Source organism: Pseudochaenichthys georgianus, unplaced genomic scaffold (assembly GCF_902827115.2).
Source record: "Pseudochaenichthys georgianus unplaced genomic scaffold, fPseGeo1.2 scaffold_556_arrow_ctg1, whole genome shotgun sequence".
Lineage (NCBI taxonomy): Eukaryota > Metazoa > Chordata > Actinopteri > Perciformes > Channichthyidae > Pseudochaenichthys > Pseudochaenichthys georgianus.
This window is the reverse complement of record NW_027263117.1, coordinates 141,957-157,519: the sequence shown is the minus strand read 5'-3', so window position 1 is coordinate 157,519 and position 15,563 is coordinate 141,957. Positions and strand designations below refer to the sequence as shown.

The following is a 15,563-nucleotide window of genomic DNA, read 5'->3' as shown; positions in this document are numbered from 1 at the left end:
CCCTCTTCTTCCATGTCTCTTCTACATCAACATGTGTCCCCTCTTCTTCATGTCTCTTCTACATCAACATGTGTCCCCTCTTCTTCATGTCTCTTCTACATCAACATGTGTCCCCTCTTCTTCATGTCTCTTCTACATCAACATGTGTCCCCTCTTCTTCATGTCTCTTCTACATCAACATGTGTCCCCTCTTCTTCATGTCTCTTCTACATCAACATGTGTCCCCTCTTCTTCCATGTCTCTTCTACATCAACATGTGTCCCCTCTTCTTCATGTCTCTTCTACATCAACATGTGTCCCCTCTTCTTCATGTCTCTTCTACATCAACATGTGTCCCCTCTTCTTCATGTCTCTTCTACATCAACATGTGTCCCCTCCTTCTTCATGTCTCTTCTACATCAACATGTGTCCCCTCTTCTTCATGTCTCTTCTACATCAACATGTGTCCCCTCTTCTTCATGTCTCTTCTACATCAACATGTGTCCCCTCTTCTTCATGTCTCTTCTACATCAACATGTGTCCCCTCTTCTTCATGTCTCTTCTACATCAACATGTGTCCCCTCTTCTTCATGTCTCTTCTACATCAACATGTGTCCCCTCTTCTTCATGTCTCTTCTACATCAACATGTGTCCCCTCTTCTTCATGTCTCTTCTACATCAACATGTGTCCCCTCTTCTTCATGTCTCTTCTACATCAACATGTGTCCCCTCTTCTCCATGTCTCTTCTACATCAACATGTGTCCCCTCTTCTTCATGTCTCTTCTACATCAACATGTGTCCCCTCTTCTTCATGTCTCTTCTACATCAACATGTGTCCCCTCTTCTTCATGTCTCTTCTACATCAACATGTGTCCCCTCTTCTTCATGTCTCTTCTACATCAACATGTGTCCCCTCTTCTTCATGTCTCTTCTACATCAACATGTGTCCCCTCTTCTTCATGTCTCTTCTACATCAACATGTGTCCCCTCTTCTTCATGTCTCTTCTACATCAACATGTGTCCCCTCTTCTTCATGTCTCTTCTACATCAACATGTGTCCCCTCTTCTTCATGTCTCTTCTACATCAACATGTGTCCCCTCTTCTCATGTCTCTTCTACATCAACATGTGTCCCCTCTTCTTCATGTCTCTTCTACATCAACATGTGTCCCCTCTTCTTCATGTCTCTTTCTACATCAACATGTGTCCCCTCTTCTTCATGTCTCTTCTACATCAACATGTGTCCCCTCTTCTTCCATGTCTCTTCTACATTCAACATGTGTCCCCTCTTTCTCATGTCTCTTCTACATCAACATGTGCCCCTCTTCTTCATGTCTCTTCTACATCAACATGTGTCCCCTCTTCTTCATGTCTCTTCTACATCAACATGTGTCCCCTCTTCTTCATGTCTCTTCTACATCAACATGTGTCCCCTCCTTCTCCATGTCTCTTCTACATCAACATGTGTCCCCTCTTCTTCATGTCTCTTCTACATCAACATGTGTCCCCTCTTCTCATGTCTCTTCTACATCAACATGTGTCCCCTCTTCTTCATGTCTCTTCTACATCAACATGTGTCCCCTCTTCTTCATGTCTCTTCTACATCAACATGTGTCCCCTCTTCTTCATGTCTCTTCTACATCAACATGTGTCCCCTCTTCTTCATGTCTCTTCTACATCAACATGTGTCCCCTCTTCTTCATGTCTCTTCTACATCAACATGTGTCCCCTCTTCTTCATGTCTCTTCTACATCAACATGTGTCCCCTCTTCTTCATGTCTCTTCTACATCAACATGTGTCCCCTCTTCTTCATGTCTCTTCTACATCAACATGTGTCCCCTCTTCTTCATGTCTCTTCTACATCAACATGTGTCCCCTCTTCTTCATGTCTCTTCTACATCAACATGTGCCCCCTCTTCTTCATGTCTCCTTCTACATCAACATGTGTCCCCTCTTCTTCATGTCTCTTCTACATCAACATGTGTCCCCTCTTCTTCATGTCTCTTCTACATCAACATGTGTCCCCTCTTCTTCATGTCTCTTCTACATCAACATGTGTCCCCTCTTCTTCATGTCTCTTCTACATCAACATGTGTCCCCTCTTCTTCATGTCTCTTCTACATCAACATGTGTCCCCTCTTCTTCATGTCTCTTCTACATCAACATGTGTCCCCTCTTCTTCATGTCTCTTCTACATCAACATGTGTCCCCTCTTCTTCATGTCTCTTCTACATCAACATGTGTCCCCTCTTCTCATGTCTCTTCTACATCAACATGTGTCCCCTCTTCTTCATGTCTCTTCTACATCAACATGTGTCCCCTCTTCTTCATGTCTCTTCTACATCAACATGTGTCCCCTCTTCTTCATGTCTCTTCTACATCAACATGTGTCCCCTCTTCTTCATGTCTCTTCTACATCAACAGTGTCCCCTCTTCTTCATGTCTCTTCTACATCAACATGTGTCCCCTCTTCTTCATGTCTCTTCTACATCAACATGTGTCCCCTCTTCTCCATGTCTCTTCTACATCAACATGTGTCCCCTCTTCTCATGTCTCTTCTACATCAACATGTGTCCCCTCTTCTTCATGTCTCTTCTACATCAACATGTGTCCCCTCTTCTCATGTCTCTTCCTACATCAACATGTGTCCCCTCTTCTTCATGTCTCTTCTACATCAACATGTGTCCCCTCTTCTTCATGTCTCTTCTACATCAACATGTGTCCCCTCTTCTTCATGTCTCTTCTACATCAACATGTGTCCCCTCTTCTTCATGTCTCTTCTACATCAACATGTGTCCCCTCTTCTTCATGTCTCTTCTACATCAACATGTGTCCCCTCTTCTTCATGTCTCTTCTTACATCAACATGTGTCCCCTCTTCTTCATGTCTCTTCTACATCAACATGTGTCCCCTCTTCTTCATGTCTCTTCTACATCAACATGTGTCCCCTCTTCTCATGTCTCTTCTACATCAACATGTGTCCCCTCTTCTTCATGTCTCTTCTACATCAACATGTGTCCCCTCTTCTTCATGTCTCTTCTACATCAACATGTGTCCCCTCTTCTCCATGTCTCTTCTACATCAACATGTGTCCCCTCTTCTTCATGTCTCTTCTACATCAACATGTGTCCCCTCTTCTTCATGTCTCTTCTACATCAACATGTGTCCCCTCTTCTCCATGTCTCTTCTACATCAACATGTGTCCCCTCTTCTCCATGTCTCTTCTACATCAACATGTGTCCCCTCTTCTTCATGTCTCTTCTACATCAACATGTGTCCCCTCTTCTCCATGTCTCCTTCTACATCAACATGTTTCCCCTCTTCTTCATGTCTCTTCTACATCAACATGTGTCCCCTCTTCTCCATGTCTCTTCTACATCAACATGTGTCCCCTCTTCTCATGTCTCCTTCTACATCAACATGTGTCCCCTCTTCTTCATGTCTCTTCTATATCAACATGTGTCCCCTCTTCTTCATGTCTCTTCTACATCAACATGTGTCCCCTCTTCTTCATGTCTCCTCTACATCAACATGTGTCCCCTCTTCTTCATGTCTCTTCTACATCAACATGTGTCCCCTCTTCTCCATGTCTCTTCTACATCAACATGTGTCCCCTCTTCTCCATGTCTCTTCTACATCAACATGTGTCCCCTCTTCTCCATGTCTCTTCTACATCAACATGTGTCCCCTCTTCTCCATGTCTCTTCTACATCAACATGTGTCCCCTCTTCTCCATGTCTCTTCTACATCAACATGTGTCCCCTCTTCTCCATGTCTCTTCTACATCAACATGTGTCCCCTCTTCTCCATGTCTCTTCTACATCAACATGTGTCCCCTCTTCTTCATGTCTCTTCTACATCAACATGTGTCCCCTCTGTGGAAAGAGACTCTGAAAGTTTCAGGAACAAAGATTCTCTCTCTTTTTGATCCATTTCTATAAAAACCTGTCTGAAAATGAGCTGATCAGATTTTGGCCACTTTATGATGTCATAACGATGTGTTGTCTTGAGTAACCATTAGCCAATCAGCAACCAAGGTAACCCCCCCCCCCCCCCTTATCACCTGAATCTCCTCTAGAGCTCCATTGAGTTCTTTTTAACCTAATCTCTCTCAGAGGGGCGTGGGGAGGGGCTCCTTGTTTTCATCTGAAGTAACAGACAGAGAATCAGCACTTTGGAAACAGAGGGGATTATGGGTAATACTGCAATGTTCTGTTTGGTGTTTCGAGCCAATCAGAGACATGTTCTGGATCTGAGACCTATACTATATTGATAAAAACAGTATAATAGGAGACCTTTAAATGAAATAAGACAGTCAAACATTAATCGAATTTAAAGGAAGGACAATGAACCCTTCTGAAACCCCTTCAGACGCAGTGAGTGTGTGTGTCTCCCGTTGTACCTGCAGCTCTCGGAGGGTGATGCGCTCGTACAGCCGCCCTGAGGCCAGGCGGTACTGCAGGGGAGCAGCAGCCACAGCCAGCTCAGAGGACAGAGAGATGAAGGCCCACACGTGGTGCATGCTGCTGCTGGGCGCCCCCCCCAGCAGGGTCAGGTACCTCTGACAGGACGCCAGGAAGGGGCGCAGCGTCTGGAGGAACAGAGACGGGAGGATGATGAAGGATGGATGAATATTGATGAAGATATATTTGAAACTGGAATCAATTGTGGACCGGTTTAATCCTCCACCTGAGTGTCAGCTTGAGACTTCAGTGTCCTGCTGTTCCACTCGATGGGGATCACCAGGTCCGGCTGATCAATCTATCGACAGAAAAATGTTTGAGTAAAAGCAGCAAGGCAAATGTATACAGCACCTTTCAACACAAGGCTATTCAAAATGCTTTACAAAAATGAAAAACATTAAGAGCATTAAGAAATAGTGCAGAACACATTATAAAATGGCCTTTAAAAACAGTCATTAAAAAGCACAAAGATAAACCTAAAACAAGCTAATATAGAAATAACACAGGTATGAAATACATCAGTAAGACGTACAGTCAGTGTAACATAAGAATATTTCAGTTTGAAGCAGCGACAAAAAGAAAAGTCTTCAGCCTGGATTTAAGACTTGCAGGTTTCTGGGAGTTTGTTCCAGATATTTGGAGCATAATATCTGAACGCTGCTTCTCCACGTTTAAGAACAATCCTAGTTTGCTGTGCTCCCTATGTTAGGACACATTACTCCAAAGGATACTAGCCTGTATGTATCTCTTGGCCGATCCAGGGGGCGTTTCATTTGGGTCTTCGCCCACGTACAGGTTGAAGAAGGGAAATGTGGCGTAGTCCCTCATGAGAAGGCTCAGGGTGGAGTTCAAATCGGTCCGATTCCACTGACCTGACACCGCCCAGCCGCCCAGCTGCAGACACACAGAGAGAGAGAGATGATATACTATCATCATATCAAGTTCCTGAATCAGACAACTTGTTAGCATGGATAAAACCCTGCTATGTTATTGATAGGAGGCACCATTTATTAGAGTCCTGTATCGTCTGATTTCCATTTACTCCTTAGAGGTCCCATGACACGCTTGTCTGGTTATCACCCGTCCCCTTGTGTGTTATGTAGCCTTTTCTGCATGTGAACGGTCTGCAGAGGCAAAACTCCTCAAAGTACACCCTGTAGCGAGTACAACTCTAACACAGTCTGTGCTGCCCCAGAACGCCTCGTTGGAGATTTCTCATTTTCCATTGTTTACTTCCTGGGTACTGTGACGTGTGAACACCCAGAGGCCGCACCCTCTGCCAGCCTTTCACGAAACAAAGCTTCACAAACCTTTCAGCGATTCATGCTGGATATGTGCAGCGTAGGGCACTGAAGAACGATGCTGTTCCTACTTTGTTTGGACCAGCGGGAGATTCGGGTACACAACCTGTAAGTATTCATTGTTGTTTGTGTATTTATGATGTTTAAAACAAACAAGGTATCTACCACGACTAGGTATCTAACCCTTGCAGCAGCTGCGAGCAGCAACGAGACTCTCAACGTCCCGACCAATCGGAGCACACTGGGCTCACAGGGGGGGGGGGGGGGGGGGCAGGAGCTCCAACAAGCCGTTTAGGACAGAGAGTGAATACACAGACTACACAGAGATGCTGTGAGAAACCTTCAAAGAGAGTAATCAAATATTGCATTTGGAAAACTTTATTGTGGGATGTGTTAGGGAATAATTTGCTTAAGTATTCAACCTTTGACACTGTTCATCATGTTCTCCTCTCACTGTCTCCTTTCCCACGGCACAGGTCTACGGCCTTGGGTGTTGCTGCTATCTCTTAAGGGGGAGGAGCTTGGGCGCATTGTTGTTGCCAGTCTGTGACCGAGCACAAGCCGCCATGAGGTAGTTTAGTGTTCAGGGACGAAGGTTCCCTGGCGCACACTCTTTCCTATGGACGAGAGCTCTAGTTAGATTCAGGGTCCATAATGTTTAGTCTCGCTGATAAAGAATGTTGATTATTACACTCCGCACTAGTTAAAACCTCGAGCTGCGGAAAGAGTTCTTCATTGGTTTGGGAACCGCTGTGTCCACTCGTGACACACCTCCTGTCTCACCAATTCTCCGGCCGTAACTCCAAATAAACCTCCAGCTCTCCTAGCTCTCCTCGTGCCTCTCTGAGTCCTGTTTCCAATTGCGACAGAAGTTTCCCCCACAGGATGTAGGCTCACATTTTAATAGTTTATTTCACCCCCCAATTGGATCATTTGTAAACCAATGACTCCCCTGTGTTACGTGGGAAACACAGGGTGAGAAGACGGAATCTTTCAGAAAAATTAGTTGGGCCAAAACGAAAAAGTATGCTATCCAGTTGTACGCTACCTACTTCCTACTTCGCATTGTTTTACTATTAAAACACTAGTAGGGGGAAGAGAACATACAACTGGATACATGAGACTTGGATTCTACTGCATACGTTGTTTGAGTGTTTTTAAACTGGTGTTTTGATATAGATTTTATTTTGTTTAATACAGGACATCATTTTACTTCAATCTATCAAGACTTTTGTTTCTTCATTTAGCATTCATTCAGGGTTAGGGTTAGCCTCTCTTCATTCAGGGTTAGGGATAGCCTTTCTTCCCAAACTAAAGCTCACACCGGGCAGGTAGTTCATATACAAATACTCATTTTGGAGGTAAAGTACTTATTTAAGAAAATATAGTTATCTCACTTTCTGAACGAGCGTGAGGAAGGGCTCTGCTCCGGCTGTCTCTATGGATCTGGTGTCCAGGCAGGAGTGGAAGAATCCTCTGGCCTTCTGCTCGGCTGCACTGCCTGCACTGTGGTTCGATTCTGACGAACAGACACAAAGATATTGATTGGGACCATACCTTGATATGAATATACCTCCTCACACAGACATGATGAGATGTTTTAAGTGCAGGCTCCTACCCAGAATCCCCCTGAGATACTGCAGCAGCACAGTCTTTCTGTCCAGAGTTTCCTCTTCTCTCAGTCCTCTGTTGTCTCTCTCTGCACTCTGTCCTCTCCTCTCTGTCCACGCTGTCTCTTCCTCGGGGTTCTGTGGATGTCCGGGGATGCCCTGACCCCTCAGCCTCCCCCTGCCGCCTGGTGACAGTCTGTCAGACCCACAGCTGGACAGGAAGTAGTCGCAGGGCTGCGTGAAGGGATCAGCAGAGGAGGACAGACGGGCCGAGGCCCACTGACAGGCGGGGGACAGACAGGGAGTCACTGCAGGACAAAGGGAGAGAAGAGGCAAGATTTTAACGGTCCCTATTATGTGTTTTTCCTTTCCTGTAGTGTGTTATATAGGTTTGTGTGCATGTCAATGGTTTGCAAAGGCTACAATCACAAATGTCACCCGCATCGATTGGACTACTTTGTTTACTTCCTTGACATAGTGACATCATGTAATACTTGTGCTTCTATTGGCTAGCGCTCCAACACATTGTACGTTATAGGCTAAGGGGGCGGGACATCTCTAAGTGGTGGACCAATCACAATAGAGCCGGCCAGCTAACCAATCAGAGCAGACTGGGCTCTGGTTTCAGACAGAGGGTGAAAAGAGGTGCTGCAGCACAGGCAGTATGAGGAAAATAAAGAGCTTTTTGAACATTAAAGAATGGAGACATGACACAGTGGAGACACATACTGAAATGAGCATAAAAGGCCCCTTTAACAGTGTCTTTAACATCCTATGGGACCCTGAGTCAGGTCAAACCAAGTTAGACAAAAGGTTAAACGTATTGTGTCATTTTGAAGTGTTGCTTTGTAGGCCTACCTTTGCTTTCCTGGTGTGTCCTCCTGTGTTGAGGGTTATGATGCTTATAGTAAATCAGTCCCAGAATAACAGCACATAAGGAGAAGCCGAAGAGAAGCAGCCTCCTCCTATGGTTTATCCACACGGGCTTTACTTGGTGCTGGAGCCCGGGGTTAGGCTCCTGGATCTGGGTTTGATGGTTCTGGGTTTGATTGATCTGGGTTTGATGGATCTGGGTTTGATGGATCTGGGTTTGATGGTTCTGGGTTTGATGGTTCTGGGTTTGATGGTTCTGGGTTTGTTGGATCTGGGTTTGATGGTTCTGGGTTTGATGGATCTGGGTTTGTTGGATCTGGGTTTGTTGGATCTGGGTGGTGTGGGGGGTATCTTGTGGGGGGACGGGCGGTCGCAATAAAGATGGAGGCTGGAGCCCCCCCTCAGGTTCTGGCTTTGACGATGGCTGGACCGATAGCTGAGGCTGGAGGTGATCAGATGAAGTGGTCAAATGTTAAGCAATAACATTCTTTTTAAATGTAATATTTTATGTAATTGCTATTATAATAATCAGGTTCAGAAATCCTTTATTTGTCCCACAGCAAGGAAATTAACTAAACAAATCTTAAAGGTTAAGCATTAGTAAATTGATAAATTATATTTTATAGATTACTATCTCCCTCTTCAGTTATTCCATGCTTTTCCAAGATTTTTGGGGGACTACATTTTAAGCATTTAAACGTGTATAATATTGTATAAACACGGTATGGACTCCAAAACGCCTCTTTGTCTTCAACCCTTTATTTCACCCTTTTCTAAAAGCTTACTTATATAATGTTAACAAGTACTTAGTAATAACCAGGGGTTAAATTGGGCCGGGGCTGTTCGGGGCTCAGCCCCGGCACATAGGACGATGCTCTGACGTCATCGCCCTCGCTCATTTGTCATTTGTTTAAGCCATAATGTCAAAACATCTCTCGTTCTTAATATAGACTTTATTTAGGGTCGATATGTGTTGACTTTAAAATTTAAAATAGCAGATCTCTGTGACAGGATATAGTTTTTCCGCTTAGTGAACGTGTGTCTCTGCTCCGATCAGGAGCTGCAGCACCGTGGCTCCTTCGTGCAGAGAGTCTGCAGCGGTGTGTGTGTGTGTGTGTGTGTGTGCGTGCAGAGAGTCTGCAGCGGTGTGTGTGTGTGTGTGTGTGTGTGTGTGTGTGCAGTGGTACCGCCAAACCCCCGACCCGTCTTTGTAACACGGAGCCCGTTTCCTACACCATCAGGGCCGGTTCTAACCAATTTGCTGCCCTAGGTGAGATTTTAGCTGGCGCCCCCCCCTGCCAGAAAATCGTTCAGTAGAACAAATAAAAGTATCCAAGGAATACACAATAGAATATATAAAAAAGAAATGAAAAATCTCTACAAAAAACCAATGCACTACAAAAACAGAAACGTATTGACATAGGTCATATACATCACAAAGGCTTCAAATGTATTCAGTATTATATGAACATGTTTGAATTGGGGTGAGGACATCACATCCTCTAGGGGGGTCCGGGGGTATGCCCTCCCGGGAAGACATGTTTGAACATATAAAGTAACATGCTTCAATCTGGTGCACTTAGAGCACACATTACTAGAGACCTGATCTAGGGGGTACAACTCTAACGGCCCGTCCACACAGCGGCGTGCGTTGAAGCTTCCCGGCGGGCGTGTCTGAAACTCAACCAACAACCAATCACATGAATCTCCCGCCCCTGACATACAAGCAGCGGTTTGATTGGCTAGAGCTTGTACTGTCATATGATTCGATTGGCTGACGCTTCTGCCGTGGCTTCAAAACTTGAACATTGCTCAACTTTTGGTTATGTTCACATACTTATTTGATTGTTAAAATGTAAACCAATCTTTTTCATATGGGTGTTTAGAGTTGTACCCCCTAGGTCAGGTCTCTAGTAATGTGTGCTCAAAGTGCACCCGATTGAAGCATTTTACTTTACATTGCATTTAGCTGACGCTTTTATCCAAAGCGACTTACAATAAGTACATTCGACCAGGAAGACACAACCTTGAAGAAAACAGAATCATATAAGAACATCAGGTTTAAATGTTCAAACATTTCTTCCTGGGGGGGCATACCCCCGGACCCCCCTAGAGGATGTGACGTCCACACCCCAATTCAAACATGTTCATACAATACCGAATACATTTGAAGCCTTTTTGATGTATATGACCTACATGTCAATACGTTTCTGTTTTTATAGTATATTGGTCTTTTGTAGAGATTTTTCATGTATTCGTTATATATTCTATTGTGTATTTCTTGGGTACTTTTATCTTTTCTATTGTACGATTGAAGTAAATATGGGAAGCGTTTAACAACAGCCATTTACTTCAAAGATTGTTCTCAATGTTATTCTTATTTTTGTTAATCCTGGAAGAATGCCAGAAAAAAAGACATTCTCTTCAAGAATAAAAAAAACATGACATTAGTAATTGTGAAAACAAATTAAATAAGTTGTTAGGTTAAGTCAGGGCCGGTTTTTGGCATAGGCGACATAGGCGGTTGCCTAGGGCGCCATATCTGGGGGGGGGGGGGGGCGCTGTGCTGGCAGCTCTGGGAGGGAAAAAAACATTTTGACTGTTTGTGCTCATCCTAATTTTGGGCCTTGATGTAACAACATTCATAATTAAGTCAAGGTAACATCCTTTTCACCCCGGTTACACTTTTCATTTGCCCCGTACGATGGGCGCTGTAAGTGATGAAAGTGGGGGGTGTTGGCTTATCAGGCGTCCGCAGCTCACAGCCAAAGTGGGTGTGGGATCGAGCGAGAGAGATAAATGCAATTTATGTAAACAAATATTTCCAAGGCACTCTTTTATAATTATTGGGGTAAACAGGTTTGAAATAATTTCAATGTATACTATAGGACAGTAAACCAAACATATCGTTTAAAACTTGAGAGATACAAAAATATGCATAAATAAATGTTAACTAGGTCAAATAAGATATGAATGAACAACAAAAATAAAATAAGTTGCATTTATTTTCTATTGGCTCTGGTAGGTTATCGGTTATGTTCACATACTTATTTGATTGTTAAAATGTAAACCAATCTTTTTCATATGGGTGTTTTACGGCCCGTCCACACAGCGCCGTGCGTTGAAGCTTCCCGGCGGGCGTGTCTGAAACTCAACCAACAACCAATCACATGAATCTCCCGCCCCTGACATACAAGCAGCGGTTTGATTGGCTAGAGCTTGTACTGTCATATGATTCGATTGGCTGACGCTTCTGCCGTGGCTTCAAAACTTGAACATTGCTCAACTTTTGCAGCGACCCACGCCAGCAAAGTGACGTCACCCCATTCAAAGTGAATGGTGAAGCTTGCAACGCACGGCGCTGTGTGGACGGGCCGTAAAACACCCATATGAAAAAGATTGGTTTACATTTTAACAATCAAATAAGTATGTGAACATAACCGATAACCTACCAGAGCCAATAGAAAATAAATGCAACTTATTTTATTTTTGTTGTTCATTCATATCTTATTTTACCTAGTTAACATTTATTTATGCATATTTTTGTATCTCTCAAGTTTTAAACGATATGTTTGGTTTACTGTCCTATAGTATACATTGAAATTATTTCAAACCTGTTTACCCCAATAATTATAAAAGAGTGCCTTGGAAATATTTGTTTACATAAATTGCATTTATCTCTCTCGCTCGATCCCACACCCACTTTGGCTGTGAGCTGCGGACGCCTGATAAGCCAACACCCCCCACTTTCATCACTTACAGCGCCCATCGTACGGGGCAAATGAAAAGTGTAACCGGGGTGAAAAGGATGTTACCTTGACTTAATTATGAATGTTGTTACATCAAGGCCCAAAATTAGGATGAGCACAAACAGTCAAAATGTTTTTTTCCCTCCCAGAGCTGCCAGCACAGCGCCCCCCCCCCCCCCCCCCCCAGATATGGCGCCCTAGGCAACCGCCTATGTCGCCTATGCCAAAAACCGGCCCTGACTTAACCTAACAACTTATTTAATTTGTTTTCACAATTACTAATGTCATGTTTTTTTTTATTCTTGAAGAGAATGTCTTTTTTTCTGGCATTCTTCCAGGATTAACAAAAATAAGAATAACATTGAGAACAATCTTTGAAGTAAATGGCTGTTGTTAAACGCTTCCCATATTTACTTCAATCGTACAATAGAAAAGATAAAAGTACCCAAGAAATACACAATAGAATATATAACGAATACATGAAAAATCTCTACAAAAGACCAATATACTATAAAAACAGAAACGTATTGACATGTAGGTCATATACATCAAAAAGGCTTCAAATGTATTCGGTATTGTATGAACATGTTTGAATTGGGGTGTGGACGTCACATCCTCTAGGGGGGTCCGGGGGTATGCCCCCCCAGGAAGAAATGTTTGAACATTTAAACCTGATGTTCTTATATGATTCTGTTTTCTTCAAGGTTGTGTCTTCCTGGTCGAATGTACTTATTGTAAGTCGCTTTGGATAAAAGCGTCAGCTAAATGCAATGTAAAGTAAAATGCTTCAATCGGGTGCACTTTGAGCACACATTACTAGAGACCTGACCTAGGGGGTACAACTCTAAACACCCATATGAAAAAGATTGGTTTACATTTTAACAATCAAATAAGTATGTGAACATAACCAATAACCTACCATAGCCAATAGCAAATAAATGCAACTTATTTTATTTTTGTTGTTCATTCATATCTTATTTTACCTAGTTAACATTTATTTATGCATATTTTTGTATCTCTCAAGTTTTAAACGATATGTCTGGTTTACTGTCCTATAGTATACATTGAAATTATTTCAAAACTGTTTACCCCAATAATTATGAAAGAGTGCCTTGGAAATATTTGTTTACATAAATTGCATTTATCTCTCTCGCTCGATCCCACGCCCACTTTGGCTGTGAGCTGCGGACGCCTGATAAGCCAACACCCCCCACTTTCATCACTTACAGCGCCCATCGTACGGGGCAAATGAAAAGTGTAACCGGGGTGGAAAGGATGTTACCTTGACTTAATTATGAATGTTGTTACATCAAGGCCCAAAATTAGGATGAGCACAAACAGTCAAAATGTTTAAACAAACAACACATTTTTATTGTGACATTTGGTGGCATCAATGTCTGCATTTGATACAGATAATGGAGCAGTTGCTTTAGGGCCACAGTGTAGGCCTATATCCCTTAAGGTCAAATAATGAGATCCTCGACCTCCGCCCCCTCTCGCACCTCCACACAGAGCCCCCCCCCATATCAAATCCCAACTTAACCCCTGGTAATATCCCTGTCAAGACTCTAGAAATGAAAAATTAGAATTGCTTTGATTCCAACATATTGCTGTTTTTAACTGTAATTTACGATGTGAAGTAAAAGTTATGCTGTTTTATACGTTAGTTTATTTTGCATTGTTTGTTTCTGTCTTTAAAGTGAGGTATTTGGACAAGCTTTTTTACCTTACCCGTTTTATTCCTTTTCATTTTTTCGAAGTCACCTGTCTCAACTTTCTTTTTAAACGTGCAAATAAAACATAACGCCTGTTCACTAACAGTAGAAATATAGAAATATAACAGGACTTAATAACAGATTGAGTCAATAAGTGTGGTCATCGACTCAGCAGTAAAACCCTCTGTCATGCACCTCTCCCCGAAACACACACATGGAAAAACAAGAGTTTGAGTGAACACAGAGTTAATAACTAAAATAAAAACTATAATTCGTGGTCTACATATTTCTTTAACAGTATTGGAACTGGCAAGCAGCATGTTGTATGTCCTGCAATGATCCAAAGTAACCAGAGAAAGCTGATTGAAACTAAACCAGTTTGTTTTTGGCAACACAATCATTGGCAAAACAATTTCAGCACATTGTAGAATCTATCAAAAACACATCATATAAATAATAACGACATTTCCCTGGCAGGAACATGGGTGGCTCTGCTCCAGTTTCCAGCAACTTCAAAAACACTCACATTAGCCTCATGTGAACACAGTAAACAGCTTCATAACCACATGTCAACTTTCTCACAGGTCCTACCTCTGGGTTCGTTGGAGTTCCACTCATTCTGAGCAGATGGATGTGTCTCTCTGTGTTTCCCCAGCCTGTTGCATCCTCTGTCTTTCACATTTGGTGTTTAACTTCACGTGTGCCGTGCTGTCCGTCAAACAGCTCTCTATCTCTCTGCATCACTCACTTCTCTCCTGACGCTCTGATAAAAACAACTCTGAGGCCACGTCTTACTCTCCTCTCCAGATGATCCTGACTGAATCTGCTCTGCAACATGCATGTGGAGGTTTGAAAACTCTCCATCCTGTGTGTAGGGTTAAATGCTTGGGAACAGAAGGCCTGCAGGGTTGATGAGTTGATCACCTTTTTTGTGTTGCCTGTACATTGTTGCATTGTATTGCGGGCATGCACGTCCTGCAGAGTAAACACGCTCTGATGCACACGCACTCACGTCCGCTGTCGTCACTATCAGTGCAACGCAGGGCTGCTCACTGCTGATAGAGCACATCGTCCAGGTTCTGAGAGGAAACACGTCTCATGAGAGTCACACGGAGGCCGACCAGGGAGAATATGGTGGGAAAACAAACATATTAATTTAACGGTGCACATTAATAAGCATTGCTGTCAATGCACCAGAGTTAGTGCTTGTTCATCTGCAGCTCCTGGACGGATGTTACAAGTTCAGCCTAAAAGAAAATTATAGTATTGAAAAAATTCATGAAATCATCCAAAACATTTGTATCATGCAACGAGGAGGCTCACATTGCAGGACATGGCAATACAAATAAAACACATTTTATAACAATATAAACGACAAACCTTTTTTGGGACTATTTGTGTGTTTCCTCACCACTTTTTAAAAGTATAACTTATGAATGTTCTTGAAAATAGCGTGCACAAAGAAATGTAATAAACAAGAACACTGGTTTAGTGTCAAGATGTTAAAAAAGTAATGTAAACTAAGAATAGTTCCTCCTTACTCTACTGACTCTAAAATGACCCAACAAAATGCGGCAATGTTGGGGTAGGCCTGCTTGTAATTTTTCTCAATTATTTATCTTTTATTCTTCTCTATGCAATTTGTACATTTTACTGCACTACGTTTATTTGATAACTGTAGTAACGCAGTAATTAAAAAAATAACGCAAAAAATAAATTAATGTAGTGGCAATTTCTTATGTTACCTTATATGGTAAAACCAAATGCTTCTAAAAAGCATTGTCTAACTGTACCATTTCTTCATATGTGCTGTTTTCTGTGCATACTCTGGGTTATTATTCTCAAACTGATTTGGCAGACTATGTTGGGACT

The 15,563-nt window shown here is 42.7% G+C and overlaps 1 protein-coding gene across 1 annotated transcript; it reads right to left on the bottom strand.

Annotated features, from left to right (window-relative positions):
- Window positions 1-4,382: 4,382 nt before the first annotated feature.
- On the bottom strand, window positions 4,383-14,636 carry kel (Kell metallo-endopeptidase (Kell blood group); the record flags this gene model as incomplete). Its single annotated transcript, XM_034079180.1, has 7 exons — window positions 14,283-14,636; window positions 8,213-8,669; window positions 7,363-7,662; window positions 7,142-7,263; window positions 5,179-5,337; window positions 4,670-4,741; window positions 4,383-4,571 (listed from the first exon to the last, which is right to left on the bottom strand). Coding segments are annotated over exons 1-7 (1,326 nt in total), but the record flags the coding sequence as incomplete, so codon positions are not given.
- Between the last annotated feature and the right edge of the window lie 927 nt (window positions 14,637-15,563).